This window comes from Scyliorhinus torazame, chromosome 19, assembly GCF_047496885.1.
Source record: "Scyliorhinus torazame isolate Kashiwa2021f chromosome 19, sScyTor2.1, whole genome shotgun sequence".
NCBI classification, from domain to species: Eukaryota; Metazoa; Chordata; class Chondrichthyes; order Carcharhiniformes; family Scyliorhinidae; genus Scyliorhinus; species Scyliorhinus torazame.
The window spans coordinates 32237677-32254052 of record NC_092725.1 but is presented as its reverse complement, the minus strand read 5'-3'; the positions used below and the strand labels follow the sequence as shown (position 1 = coordinate 32254052).

Here is a 16376-nt window from a genome sequence, read left to right as displayed (position 1 = left end):
TTACACACTGCAATCCCAACAGCCGCAGATACACACTGCACTCCCCACAGCTGCAGATACACACTGCATTCCCCACGGATACACACTGCACTCCCCACAGATACACACTGCACGCCCCACAGGTACACACTGCACGCTCCACAGATACACACTGCACTCCCCACAGTCCCACAGATACACACTGCACTCCCCTCAGATACACACTGCACTCCCCACAGTCCCACAGATACACACTGCTCTCCCCACAGCCGCAGATTTGCACTGCACGCCCCACAGCCGCAGTTACACACTGCACTCCCAACAGCCGCAGATACACACTGCACTCCCCAAAGCTGCAGATACACACTGCACTCCCCACAGATAGACACTGCATTCCCCACGGATGCACACTGCACTCCCCACAGGTACACACTGTACTCCCCACAGGTACACACTGCACTCCCCACAGGTACACACTGCACTCCCCACAGCCACAGATACACACTGCACTCCCCACAGCCGCTGATACACACTGCACTCCCCACAGCTGCAGATACACACTGCACTCCCCACAGATACACACTGCACTCCCCACAGATACACACTGCACTCCCCACAGATACACACTGCACTCTCCACAGCCACAGATACACACTGCACTCCCCACAGCCGCTGATACACACTGCACTCCCCACAGCTGCAGATACACACTGCACTCCCCACAGATACGCACTGCATTCCCCACGGATACACACTGCACACCCCACAGCCGCAGTTACACACTGCACTCCCAACAGCCGCGGATACACACTGCACTCCCCACAGCTGCAGATACACACTGCACTCCCCACAGATACACACTGCACTCCCCACAGATACACACTGCATTCCCCACGGATACACACTGCACTCCCCACGGATACACACTGCACTCCCCACAGGTACACACGGCACTCTCCACAGCCACAGATACACACTGCACTCCCCATGGCTGCAGATACACACTGCACTCCCCACAGCCACAGATACACACTGCGCTCCCCACAGCCTCAGATACACACTGCACTCCCCACAGCCACAGATACACACTGCACTCCCCACAGCCACAGATACACACTGCACTCCCCACAGCGACAGATACACACTGCACTCCCCACAGATACACACTGCATTCCCCACGGATACACACTGCACTCCCCACAGATACACCCTGCACTCCCCGCGGATACAAAGTGCACTCCCCACAGCCACAGATACACACTGAACTCCCCTCAGATACACCCTGCACTCCCCACAGCCACAGATACACACTGCACTCCCCACAGCGACAGATACACACTGCACTCCCCATAGATACACACTGCACTCCCCACAGCCGCAGATACACACTGCACTCCCCACAGCCGCAGATACACACTGCACTCCCCACAGCCACAGATACACACTGCACACCCACAGCCGCAGATACATACGGCACACCACACAGCCGCAGATACACACTGCACTCCACACAGCCGCAGATACACACTGAACTCCCCGCAGATACACACTGAACTCCCCGCAGATACACCCTGCACTCACCGCAGATACAAACTGCACTCCCCACAGCCACAGATACACACTGAACTCCCCTCAGATACACCCTGCATTCCCCACAGCCACAGATACACACTGCACTCCCCACAGATACACACTGAACTCCCCGCAGCCGCAGATACACACTGCACTACACACAGCCGCAGATACACACTGCACTCCCTACAGCCGTAGATACGCACCGCACTCCGCTCAGATACACACTGCTCTCCCCACAGCCACAGATGCACACTGCACTGCCCTCAGATACACACAGCATTCCCCACAGTCCCGCAGATACACACTGCGCTCCCCACAGCCGCAGTTACACACTGCAATCCCAACAGCCGCAGATACAAACTGCACTCCCCACAGCTGGAGATACACACTGCACTCCCCACAGATACACACCGCACGCCCCACAGATACACACTGCACGCCCCACAGATACACACTGTACTCCCCACAGTCCCACAGATACACACTGCACTCCCCTCAGATAGACACTGCACTCCCCACAGTCCCACAGATACACAGTGCACTCCCCACAGCCGCAGATTTGCACTGCACTCCCCACAGCTGCAGATACACACTGCACTCCCCACAGCTGCTGATACACACTGCACTCCCCACAGATACAGATACACACTGCACTCCCCACAGATACAGATACACACTACACTCCCCACAGGTATACACTGCACTCCCCACAGGTACACACTGCACTCCCCACAGGTACACACTGCACTCCCCACAGCCACAGATACACACTGCACTCCCCACAGCTGCTGATACACACTGCACTCCCCACAGCTGCAGATACATACTGCACTCCCCACAGATACACACTGCACTCCCCATAGATACACACTGCACTCCCCACAGATACACACTGCACTCTCCACAGCCACAGATACACACTGCACTCCCCACAGCCGCTGATACACACTGCACTCCCCACAGCTGCAGATACACACTGCACTCCTCCCAGATACACACTGCATTCCCTACGGATACACACTGCACTCCCCACAGATACACACTGCACTCCCCACAGATACACACTGCACTCCCCACAGATACACACTGCACTCCCCACAGCCGCAGTTACACACTGCACTCCCAACAGCCGCGGATACACACTGCACTCCCCACAGCTGCAGATACACACTGCACTCCCCACAGATACACACTGCATTCCCCACGGATACACACTGCACTCCCCACGGATACACACTGCACTCCCCACAGGTACACACGGCACTCTCCACAGCCACAGATACACACTGCACTCCCCACAGCCGCTGATACACACTGCACTCCCCACAGCTGCAGATACACACTGCACTCCCCACAGATGCACACTGCATTCCCCACGGATACACACTGCACTCCCCACAGCCGCAGATACACACTGCACTCCCCACAGATACATACTGCACTCCCCACAGGTGAACACTACACTCCCCACAGGTACACACTGCATTCCCCACAGGTACACACTGCACTCCCCACAAGTACACACTGCACTTCCCACAGCCGCAGCTACACACTGCACTCCCCACAGCTGCAGATACATACTGCACTCCCCACAGATACACACTGCACTCACCACAGCCACAGATACACACTGTACTCCCCACAGATACACACTGCACTCCCCACAGGTACGCATTGCACTCCCCACACATCCACAGATGTGCACATCACTCCCCACAGCCACAGGTACACACTGCAGTCCCCACAGGTACACACTGCACTCCCCACAGTTACACACTGCACTTCCCACAGGTGCACACTGCACTCCCCACAGGTGCACACTGCACTCCCCACAGGTGCACACTGCACTCCCCACAGGTGCACACTGCACTCCCCACAGGTGCACACTGCACTCCCCACAGGCGCACACTGCACTCCCCACAGGTACACACTGCACTCCCCACAGGTGCACACTGCACTCCTCACAGATACACACTGCACTCCCCACAGGTACACACTGCACTCCCCACAGGTAAACACTGCACTCCCCACAGGTACACACTGCACTCCCCACAGATACACACTGCACTCCCCACAGCCGCAGGTAAACACTGCACTCCCCACAGCCGCAGATACACACTGCACTCCCCACAGCCGCTGATACACACTGCACTCCCCACAGCCAGATACACACTGCACTCCCCACAGCCACAGATATACACTGCACTCCCCACAGCCACAGATACACATTGCACTCCCCACAGCCACAGATACACACTGCTCTCCCCACAGCCACAGATACACACTGCACTCCCCACAGCCAGAGATAAACTCTGCGCTCCACACAGCCTCAGATACACACTGCAATCCCCACAGCCGCAGATACACACTGCACTCCCCACAGCCGCAGATACACACTGCACTCCCCACAGCCTCAGATACACACTGCAATCCCCACAGCCGCAGATACACACTGCACTCCCCACAGCCGCAGATACACACTGCACTCCCCACAGCCTCAGATACACACTGCGCTCCCCACAGCCGCAGATACACACTGCACTCCCCACAGCCGCAGATACACACTGCAACCCCCACAGCCGCAGATACACACTGCACTCCCCACAGCCACAGATACCCACTGCACTCCCCACAGCCACAGATACACACTGCACTGCCCACAGCCACAGATACACACTGCACTCCCCACAGCCACAGATACACACTGCACTCCCCACAGCCACAGATTCACACTGCACTTCCCACAGCCACAGATACACACTGCATTCCCCACAGCCGCAGATACACACTGCACTCCCCACAGCCGCAGATACACACTGCACTCCCCACAGCTGCAGATACACACGGCACTCCCCACAGCTGCAGATACACACTGCACTCCCCACAGCTGCAGATACACACTGCACTCCCCACAGCCGCAGATACACACTGTACTCCCCACAGATACACACTGCACTCCCCACAGCCACAGATACACACTGCACTCCCCACAGCCGCAGATACACACTGCACTCCCCACAGATACACACTGCACTGCCCACAGCCACAGATACACACTGCACTCACAACAGATACACACTGCACTCACAACAGATACACACTGCACTCCACAATGCCAAAGATACGCAATGCACTCCCCACAGCCGGAGATACATGCAGTACTCCCCACAGATACACACTACACTTCCCAGAGCCATAGATACACTCTGCACTCCTCACAGGTACACACTGCACTTCCCACAGCCACAGATACACACTGCACTCCCCACAGATACACTCTGCGCTCCCCACATGTACACACTTCACTCCTGACACGTACACACTGCATTCCCCACAGGTACACAGTGCACTCCCCACAGGTACACACTGCACTCCCACAGGTGCGCAGTGCACTCCCCACAGGTGCGCACTGCACTCCCCACAGGTGCACACTGCACTCCCCACAGGTGCACACTGCACTCCCCACAGGTGCACACTGCACTCCCCACAGGTGCACACTGCACTCCCCACAGGTGCACACTGCACTCCCCACAGGTGCACACTGCACTCCCCACAGGTGCACACTGCACTCCCCACAGGTGCACACTGCACTCCCCACAGGTGCACACTGCACTCCCCACAGGTGCACACTGCACTCCCCACAGGTGCACACTGCACTCCCCACAGGTGCACACTGCACTCCCCACAGGTGCACACTGCACTCCCCACAGGTGCACACTGCACTCCCCACAGGTGCACACTGCACTCCCCACAGGTACACACTGCACTCCCCACAGGTACACACTGCACTCCCCACAGGTGCACACTGCACTCCCCACAGGTGCACACTGCACTCCTCACAGATACACACTGCACTCCCCACAGATACACACTGCACTCCACACAGGTACACACTGCACTCCCCACAGGTACACACTGCACTCCCCACAGGTACACACTGCACTCCCCACAGGTACACACTGCACTCTCCACAGGTACACACTGCACTCTCCACAGGTACACACTGCACTCTCCACAGATACACACTGCACTCCCCTCAGGTACACATGACACTCCGCACAGGCGCAGATACACACTGCACTCCCCAGAGCTGGAGATACACACTGCGCTCCCCACAGCCGCAGATACACACTGCACTCCCCAGAGCCACCGCAGATGCATGCTGCACTCCCCACAGATACACACTGCACTCCCCACAGTCGCAGATACACACTGCACTCCCCACAGCCGCAGATACACACTGCACTCCCCACAGCCACAGATACACACTGCAACCCCCTCAGGTACACACTACACTCCGCACAGCCGCAGATACACACTCCACTCCCCACAGCCGGATACGCACTGCACTCCACAGAGCCACAGATAGATACACACAGCACTCCGCACAGCCGCATATACACACTGCACTACCCACAGCCGCAGTTACACACTGCACTCCCCACAGCCGCAAATACACACTGCACTCCGCACAGCCAGATACACTACACTCCCAACAGATACACACTGCACACCCCCCAGCTGCAGATACTCACTGCACTCTCCACAGCAGCAGATACACACTGCACTCCCTGCAGCCGCAGATACACACTGCACTGCCCACAGCCGCAGATACACACTGCACTCCCCAGATACACACTGCACCCCCCACAGCCGCAGATACACACTTCACTCCCCAGATACATACTGCACTCCCCAGTGGCAGATACACGCTGCACAGCCGCAGATACGCACTGCACCCCCCACAGATACACACTGCACTCCCCACAAGGACAGTGAGATAGGTTTGAGACTTTGATTCATTCAGAGAGAAGAAACTCGGAGACCAATTTACCAACCTGGATACTGTCAGAATCACACACACAGGGCAGCACGGTGGCGCAGTAGTAGCACTGCAGTCTCACAGCGCTGTGGTCCCAGTTTCGATCCCGACTCTGGGTCACTGTCCGTGTGGAGTTTGCACATTCTCCCTGTGTTTGCATGTGTTTCGCCCCCACGTCCCAAAGATGTGCAGGGTAGGTGGATTGGCCACGCTAAATTGCCCCTTAATTGGAAAAATGAATTGTGTACTCCAGATATATATTTTAAAAAGAATCACACACACACGTTTCTCTCTCTGGACATGTTTCCACTGCCTTTTTTGAAATGAGGAAACGGGAGAGACGGTGATGTTGAGATAATGACAACACTCATGGCTGCTTAAACATTTGACGGTACGGTAGCACAGTGGTTAGCACTGCTGAGTCCCTGCGCCAGGGTCCCAGGTTCGATTTCCGGCTGGGTCACTGTCTGTGAGGAGTCTGCACGTTCTCCCCGTGTCTGCTTGGGTTTCCTCCAGGTGCGCCAGTTTCCTCCCACAGTCCAAAGATGTACAGGTTAGGTGGATTGGTCATGTTAAATTCGCCCTTAGTGTCCAAACAAAAAGGTTGGATGGGGTTACTGGGATAGGGTTGAGCTGGGGTGCTCTTTCCAAGGGCCGGTGCAGACTCAATGGGCCAAATGGCCTCCTTCTGCACTGTACATTCTATGATCTTCTATGAACCCCATTAATGTATCCGCTTCCACAACTTCCCCTGGCAACACGTTCCAGGCACTCACCACCCTCTGCGTAAAAATCCTGCCTCACACATCTCCTCTAAACCTTGCCTCATGGACCTTAAACCTATGCCCCCTGGTGACTGACCACTCCACCCTGGGAAAGAGTGCCTGCCCATCCACTCTATCCATGCCCCTCATAATCTTGTAGACCTCTATCAGATCACCCCTCAACCTCCATCTTTGTAATGAAAACAGTCCGAATCTATTCAGCCTCTCCAAATAGCTAACAGCCTCCAGACCAGACAACATCCTGGTAAACCTCCTCTGCACCCTTTCCAAAGCCTCCACATCCTTCTGGTAATGTGGCAACCAGAATTGTGCGCACTGTTCCAAGTGCGGCCTTACCAAGGTTCCACACAATGAGAGTCAGTGAAGAACAAAGAATTGGGGAAACGCTGCCAGTAGCCACATTTCAATTTCAAACTCTTGCCTGGACCTTTGATACTTACAACAGCGAGTAGTTTGAAGGTGATTGATTTCTTAAAATAAATGTATTCGCCAGACAGTTTCCTAAAACAGTGACTAGCATTTCCAAAGTACTCCATTTGCTCTGGATCTCTGCAGCAGATCCTGTGGTCCTGGGACTGAGAAAGGCAGATTCATGTAATTGCTCAAAGCAATATAGACACCCTCTCGTCAACGCTAGGAATAAAGATTGCGGCTGAAGTGTGTGTGATAACCATGTCATTGGCATAACTTTGGGTGGTCTGTGAGGATGCAAATGGGCGATATCCTGGATCATTTCTGTAAAAACCCAGCAATCCACATGCAGCGGGTCAAAGCCTCGATCAGCAATGGTTTATTCCAGAGGGATCATGTGGTGATGTGTTGGCAAGATGTTCTCGAACAGTCTGTCTCTCATTTCCCATCCTTCTTTCCACTCCCTTCTGCTCTCTCTCCTGATCTTTCACTCCATCTCACTCTCTCCCTCACTCTATTTGCCTCTCTCTCCGTCTGTGTCCTCGATCTCACTCTGATTCTCGATAATTGTCTTCATCTATCTCTGTTACTGTGAGTTTCACGGTTTGGGTGTATCCTTCCTATCCTCCTCCCCCCCCCCCCCCCCCCCCGCTCCCCTTTCCGGTCAGGCTCATCTCCTCTTGTCTCTCTCTCTCCAAACTCTGCCTTAACCATCGGGCCAAAATGGGTTGACCATTTCTCAATTGAAGCCCTTGTCGGTCTATTAAATATTGGCCTCTGACGGGGACCCCGCCCTGCCCACCAGTCACCATCCTGCCTGGCAATACTGCAGAAAGGTACGAGGCGTGTGAGCTGCCCCTTGATCAGGAACCAACAGCTTGCTGCCGGTGGACTGGAAATACAAACTCTTCACTACTGTGTGTCCGGGTACCATCCGGTAGTAATTCATTTCATCCTCTCAAATACTCAGCAGATCTTAATTCTGTGAAGAATATATGTATATATTACACAGGCAGACACATAAACACTCAAAATCTGGGATTTGGCGATCTTTGTTCGACGGGGAGGTATTTAGGGAAAGGCCAGGATGTGATGGCCAGCTCTGGTTTCCCGAGGAGATGTTGGTGAGGTGACTTTGTGAAAGGAAGCTGCCAGGGAGGGACTTGCAGCAACTCTGACCCATCAACAATGAAGAGATAATGATGTTTTTCCAAACAGGGTAGGACAGGTCACAGAGTGAGTGTGCAGGATCGGCAGGAACTCACCGAGGCTCCTTCGACAGCACCGTCCAAATCCGCCACCTCTACCATCCAGAGGGACAGGTGCAGTAGACACATGGGAAACACCCACCGCCTGCTAGTTCCCCATGTGTTAAATACATGGATAGGATGGGTATAGAGGGAGACGGCACTGGGAAACGCTGAGGGTTTTGGCCAAGGGTGGTATCATGACCGGTACAGGTTTGGAGGGCGAAGGGCCTGTTCCTGTGCTGTACTGTTCTTTGTTCCCCTACAAACCCCATACGCTCCTTCCTGACTTGGAAATCTATCAGCCGTTCCATCACTGTCGCTGGGTCAAAATCCTACAACTTCCTCCCTAACAGCACGGCGGGTGTACCTACAACACATGGGGCTGCAGCGGCTCAAGATGGCGGCTCACCCACCACCTTCTCAAACGGGTAATTAGGGATGGCAAAGGAAACCGCTGGACCCTGCCAGCGATGCCCCACCTCCCATGAAGGGACGGGAAAGAACCCAGTTGTCACCCAGCCACCATCATGTTGTGGGATCCTCCTGTGCCTGGGCTGGCTGCCCACTGCCGGCATGACTCCATCGCAACAGAGAGAGAGGGGGGGGAAAGAAAGATCACGCGGTGCAGGAGGGAGACATCGGAATGCGCAGATTTAAAAAAAAAGTTTAATCAAAATAATCAATAATAATTTCTTCTGGATAATAGATATTTTCTGGATTTAAATCATAGTCACATTTGATATTAACATCCCACAATAAAAGAATTGGAGAAAGAATTCATGGGGAAAATGCACAGGGAAATGGGGGTGGGGGATGGGAGCACGGGTGAGGATGGGAGAGAGGGATCAATTAGGTTGTTCTCCCAGAGGGCCAGCAGAGCAGTGAAGGGCAGAATGGTCCACTTCTGTGCTGTATCTTTCTCACAGGTAGAGGTTCGCCACAGTAAATTGGGACAGGACAATGCATTATGCCTGGGTAGAGTCGGGGAGGGACAGTAACCAAGGGCCCATTCAGCCCCTCGAGCCTGTCTCTTACTCATCAATCAGACGGTCATTGAGTCCAGGTTTGCTTGTATGTTTAGAGCTAGGCTGGAATGTAAGCTGCGAGGAGGCGACAAAGAGACTTCAACTGCTCCCAGGGATGAGGAGGGGCCTGGTCCTATGACGAGAGGACGAGTGAATTCCATATTCTCTGGAGCTCAGAAGAATGAGACGTGATTTTATTAAAGTTTTCACAATTCTGAAGGGATTGGACAGGGTAGGCACTGAGAGGGTATGGAGGTGGGGGAAAGAGGGCGGGTGAGTGCGGAGTTGAAGAGGGTTGTTTGGCATTATTGTTTTGAATGGTAGAACAGGTTTGAGTGGCCGAATGGCCTCCCGTGTGGCTGTGCCCCTCCTTTTATATCCACCTCTGTCCGGTGGTCAGGGAACAGGTCCCAGGAAACATCAGTAGCTGCTCCTTCTCAGCGACACCACACTCGAGGAGCCTTCAGATATTCTGGCTCTGGACAGCACAAGGTTCCGCGGTGTCAATTCCTGCATCGCGCCGTGTATCGATTTTGTTTTTCCAACCAGCACTCGGCCAGGAGACGCCAGGCCAGGAGAGGCTTGTCCACAATTTGAGGTAGGCCACCATCCTCATGCCCTTCCAGCCCAGACGCCGACGACCCCCGTTGCTTGAGCACCACTCTTTGCATCCCAGAGGGAGCCACCATCGCATGCCACCCAAACCCACCACCAGATCAATCCCCCTTGCGCTCCCCCCCCCACACCCTCACCCCAGCGATCAGTCAGTCAGAATCAGAATGCAGAGCAGCAGAGAGAACAGGCTGCCCAGAGTATGGCAAAGGACACCCATGGAAACGGTTGCGCCGCTCCGGCAACCCTCTGGCGAGGGCAAGGCTGGCACTGCCGGAGAAACAAGCTGGAGCCCACTGACTCTTCTAGTGATCCAGCTCTGGAAGGCGGCCACGTCCGTGTAAATGCCGGGGCGATTGGCACGGCCACAGCCCTCGCCAAAGCTCACGATGCCAACTTGCATCCAGGCACCATTGTCGAAGTAAACGAGTGGTCCACCCGAATCGCCCTGTGGGACAAACAGAGAACAGCGACTGAGTCCAGAAACACTCCACTAGCACACTCCCTTCGACACAGAGTAAAGCTCCCTCGACACTGTCCCCATCAAACACTCCAGGACAGGTACAGCAGCGGGTTAGATACAGAGTAAAGCTCCCTCTACACTGTCCCCATCAAACACTCCCAGGACAGGTACAGCAGCGGGTTAGATACAGAGTAAAGCTCAATCTACACTGTCCCCATCAAACACTCCCAGGACAGGTACAGCACGGGGTTAGATACAGAGTAAAGCTCCCCCGACACTGACACCATCAAACACTCCAGGACAGGTACAGCACGGGGTTAGATACAGAGTAAAGCTCCCTCTACACTGTCCGCATTAAACACTCCCAGGACAGGTACAGCATTGGTTACAGAGTAAAGCTCCCTCTACACTATCCCCATCAAACACTCCCAGGACAGGTACAGCCTGGGGTTAGATACAGAGTAAAGCTCCCACTACACTGTCCCCAACAAACACTCCCAGAACAGGTACAGCACGGCGTTAGATACAGAGTAAAGCTCCCTCTGCACTGTCCCCATCAAACACACCCAGGACAGGTACAGCACGGGGTTAGATGCAGAGTAAAGCTCCCTCGACACTGTCCCCATCAAACACACCCAGGACAGGTACAGCACGGGGTTAGATACAGAGTAAAGCTCCCTCTACACTGTCCCCATCAAACACACCCAGGACAGGTACAGCACGGGGTTAGATACAGAGTAAAGCTACCTCTACACTGTCCCCATCAATCACTCCCAGGACAGGTACTGCACGGGGTTAGATACAGAGTGAATCTCACTCTACACTGTCCCCATCAAACACTCCCAGAACAGGTACAGCACGGCGCTAGATACAGAGTTAAGCTCCCTCTACACTGTCCCCATCAAACCCTCCCAGGACAGTTACAGCACGGGGTTAGATACAGAGGAAAGCTCCCTCGACACTGTCCCCATCAAACACTCCCAGGACAGGTACAGCACGGGGTTAGATACAGAGTAAAGCTCCCTCTACACTGTCCCCATCAAACACTCCCAAGACAGTTACAGCACGGGGTTAGATACAGAGTAAAGCTCCCTCTACACTGTCCCCATCAAACACTCCCAGGACAGGTACAGCACGGGGTTAGATACAGAGTAAAGCTCCCTCTACACTGTCCCCATCAAACACTCCCAGGACAGGTACAGCACGGGGTTAGATACAGAGTAAAGCTCCCTCGACACTGTCCCCATCAAACACTCCCAGGACAGGTACAGCACGGGGTTAGATACAGAGTAAAGCTCTGCACGGGGTTAGATACTGAATAAAGCTCCCTCGGGGAACCTCTTGCATTTTATCTTTTGAGACATCCACTCTCTCCCTGCCTCTCCTTACCTGACAGGCATCTTTCTTCCCTCCAGGAACACCGGCACACAGCATCTTGTTGGTGATGGTCGTTACGGACGAGGATGCCCCGATCTGCATCAAACTGCTGCAAGTCCCTCGGCCAATCAGATTCACCTCTACCTCCTGCAGTGTTCCAGGGCTTTGGAGGCTGACTGTGTCAGAAGGGTAGATGTGGTTACTGTTAATACATTATTAAACAGAGAGTGAGAGTGAGAGACAGAGACAGAGAGTGAGAGACAGAGACAGAGAGTGAGAGACAGAGACAGAGAGTGAGAGACAGAGACAGAGAGTGAGAGACAGAGACAGAGAGTGAGAGACAGAGGCAGAGAGTGAGAGACAGAGGCAGAGAGTGAGAGACAGAGGCAGAGAGTGAGCGAGACAGAGAGTGAGCGAGACAGAGAGTGAGAGACAGAGACAGAGAGTGAGAGACAGAGACAGAGAGTGAGAGACAGAGGCAGAGAGTGAGAGACAGAGGCAGAGAGTGAGCGAGACAGAGAGTGAGCGAGACAGAGAGCGAGCGAGACAGAGAGCGAGCGAGACAGAGAGCGAGCGAGACAGAGAGCGAGCGAGACAGAGAGCGAGCGAGACAGAGAGCGAGCGAGACAGAGAGCGAGCGAGACAGAGAGCGAGCGAGACAGAGAGTGAGAGAGACAGAGAGTGAGCGAGACAGAGAGTGAGCGAGACAGAGAGTGAGCGAGACAGAGAGTGAGCGAGACAGAGAGTGAGCGAGACAGAGAGTGAGCGAGACAGAGAGTGAGCGAGACAGAGAGTGAGCGAGACAGAGAGTGAGCGAGACAGAGAGTGAGCGAGACAGAGAGTGAGCGAGACAGAGAGTGAGCGAGACAGAGAGTGAGCGAGACAGAGAGTGAGCGAGACAGAGAGTGAGCGAGACAGAGAGTGAGCGAGACAGAGAGTGAGCGAGACAGAGAGTGAGAGACAGAGAGTGAGCGAGACAGAGAGTGAGAGACAGAGAGTGAGAGAAAGAGAGTGAGCGAGACAGAGAGTGAGAGAGACAGAGAGTGAGCGAGACAGAGAGTGAGCGAGACAGAGAGTGAGCGAGACAGAGAGTGAGCGAGACAGAGAGTGAGCGAGACAGAGAGTGAGCGAGACAGAGAGTGAGCGAGACAGAGAGTGAGCGAGACAGAGAGTGAGCGAGACAGAGAGTGAGCGAGACAGAGAGTGAGCGAGACAGAGAGTGAGAGACAGAGGCAGAGAGTGAGAGACAGAGAGTGAGCGAGACAGAGAGTGAGAGACGGACTTCCGGGTTGCGGCGATGCGGAGCTAAGCCGCGCGATTCGGCAGCTCCCGCGCAAACGGACTTTTGGGCCCGCTAACGGAGCCCCAACGGCTTTTTAAAAAAAAAAACCAACCCGTGGGGAAGGAAGGAGAAAGTCCCCTAAAGACCTGCATGGATCGGACCCGCAGCGAAATGGCGAAAAAAGCGGCCCTGGAGCAGCGGGAGAAGAAAGAAGAAAAAGAAGGAAAAAACAAAATGGCGGCACCCACAGACAGAGAGGAGATGAAAGAGTTCATCAAGTGCTGCTTCGAGGAGCTGCGTAAGGAGATGGTGGCGCCTATACTGGCAATGGTTGAAAGACTTGGAGCAACCCAGAAAGCCCAAGAGGTGAAGATCCAGGAGATCCAGGAAAAAGTGAGTGAGAACGACGACGAGCTCATGGGCCTGGCGGAGAGAGTGGAGCGGCACGAGGCGCTGCACAAGACGTGGGGGGGAAGACTCGAAGACCTGGAGAACAGATCAAGGAGAAACAACTTGAGGATCCTGGGTCTCCCAGAAGGAATGGAGGGGGCCGATGCCACGGCATATGTGGGCACAATGATTGGGACGCTGATGGGTGCGGAGGACCCCCCCGGGATTGCTGGAGCTGGATGGGGCGCACCGAGTGCTAGCGAGGAAGCCCAAGGCAAAAGAGCCGCCAAGGGCGATGGTGGTGAGATTTCACCGGTTTACGGACAGAGAGAGGGTCCTGAAATGGGCCAAGAAGGAACGGAGCAGCAAGTGGGACAATGCGGAGATCAGAATATACCCGGACTGGAGCGCGGAGGTCGCTAAGCGGAGAGTGGGTTTCAACCGGGCCAAAGCGGTGCTGCATCGGAAAGGAGTGAAATTTGGAATGTTGCAGCCAGCGCGACTGTGGGTTACACATAATGGCCAACACCACTACTTCGAAACGCCCAAAGAGGCGTGGACCTTTATGCTAGCTGAAAAATTGGACTCTAATTGAGGGTTTGTGTGGGAGGGGGGTGTTTGTGGGTTGAAGTATGATGTTGTTGTATATAGGGGGTCAACCACGCGCAGGAAATGCTATATGGGCTGGGGGAGAGGGACAAGGCCATGACAGGAGCTGCGCCATGGGGGGGCGGGGCAGGCTTTGGGAAGCGCGGGGTTCTTTCCCGCGCGCGGCAAAAAAGGCGGGAAGGGGAACAAAGGAATGTACATTGATTGGGAGATTCCCACACGGGGGGGTTAAAGGGATGGCGGGGGAAGCCGGGGTCAGCAGGTGTCAGCTGACTTACGGGAGGGATATGGGGGGAGCAAAAGAGCTAGACGGGGATCTAGCGGGGGGGGGCGGGGGGGGTGAGAGTCCCTCCAATCCGGCTGATAACGTGAGGGGCCTGAATGGGCCGGTGAAGCGGGCTCGAGTGTTTGCGCACCTGAAGGGACTGAAGGCAGACGTGGCAATGCTCCAAGAGACACACCTGAAGGTGGCGGACCAGGTCAGGTTAAGAAAGGGATGGGTAGGACAGGTATTTCACTCGGGATTGGACGCAGAAAATAGAGGGGTGGCAATTTTGGTGGGAAAGCATGTGTCATTTGAGGCCAAGACTATCGTAGCGGATAATGGAGGGAGATATGTGATGGTGAGTGGTAGATGGAGGGAGATATGTGATGGTGAGTGGTAGGTTGCAAGGGACGTGGGTGGTGTTGGTAAATGTATACGCCCCAAACTGGGATGATGCTGGATTCATGAAGCGCACGTTGGGACGCATTCCGGACCTGGAGGTAGGAGGACTGATAATGGGAGGGGACTTCAATACGGTGCTGGACCCAGCACTGGACCGCTCCAGATCAAGGACGGGAAGGAGGCCGGCGGCGGCCAAGGTACTTAGGGGGTTTATGGATCAGATGGGGGGAGTGGACCCATGGAGGTTTGCAAGACCGCAGGCCAGGGAATTTTCTTTTTTCTCCCACGTGCATAAGGCTTACTCCCGGATAAATTTATTTGTTCTGGGCAGGGCGCTCATCCCGAGAGTGGAGGGGACGGAGTATTCGGCCATAGCCGTTTCGGACCATGCCCCGCACTGGGTGGAACTGGAGCTGGGAGAGGAGAGGGACCAACGCCCTCTGGCGGCTGGATGTGGGACTGCTGGCCGATGAGGTGGTGTGTGGGAAGGTGAGGGGGTGTATTGAAAGGTACCTGGAGGCCAACGACAACGGGGAGGTGCGAGAGGGGGTGGTATGGGAGGCATTGAAGGCGGTGATCAGGGGAGAGCTGATCTCCATCAGGGCTCATAGGGGGAAGATAGAGGGAATAGAAAGGGAGAGGTTAATGGGGGAGATCTTGCGAGTGGACAGGAGATACGCAGAGGCCCCGGAGGAAAGATTACTTGGGGAAAGGCGACGGCTCCAGGCGGAGTTTGACCTGCTGACCATGGGCAAGGCGGAGGCACAGTGGAGGAAGGCGCAAGGGCGACTTACGAGTACGGGGAAAAGGCTAGTCGGATGCTGGCGCACCAGCTCTGTAAGAGGGTGGCAGCGAGGGAAATAGGTGGAATCAAAGATGGAAGGGGAGCCACGGTTCGAAGTGCAACGAAAATAAATAAGGTATTCAAGGACTTCTATGAAGAGCTGTACAGATCCCAGCCCCCAGGGGGGGAAGGGGGGATGAGACAATTCCTGGACCAGCTGGGGTTCCCGAGGGTGGAGGAGCAGGAGGCGGTTGGTTTGGGAGCACCAATTGGGTTGGAGGAGTTGAGTAAGGGTTTGGGGAGCATGCAGGCGGGGAAGGCCCCGGGGCCCGACGGGTTCCCGGT

General features: G+C 54.9%; 1 protein-coding gene across 1 annotated transcript in view; it reads right to left on the bottom strand.

Moving 5' to 3' along the window:
* Positions 1-9474: 9474 nt before the first annotated feature.
* Positions 9475-16376, bottom strand: part of LOC140396077 (serine protease 33-like) — a 165512-nt gene continuing 158610 nt past the window's right edge. The window contains exons 5-6 of the mRNA XM_072484179.1: positions 12312-12475; positions 9475-10907 (exon numbers count right to left, since the gene is read on the bottom strand). Coding sequence (XP_072340280.1) covers positions 10608-10907; positions 12312-12475 — 464 coding nt within the window. The 3' untranslated portion in view covers positions 9475-10607. The remainder of the gene's footprint in view (positions 10908-12311; positions 12476-16376) is intronic.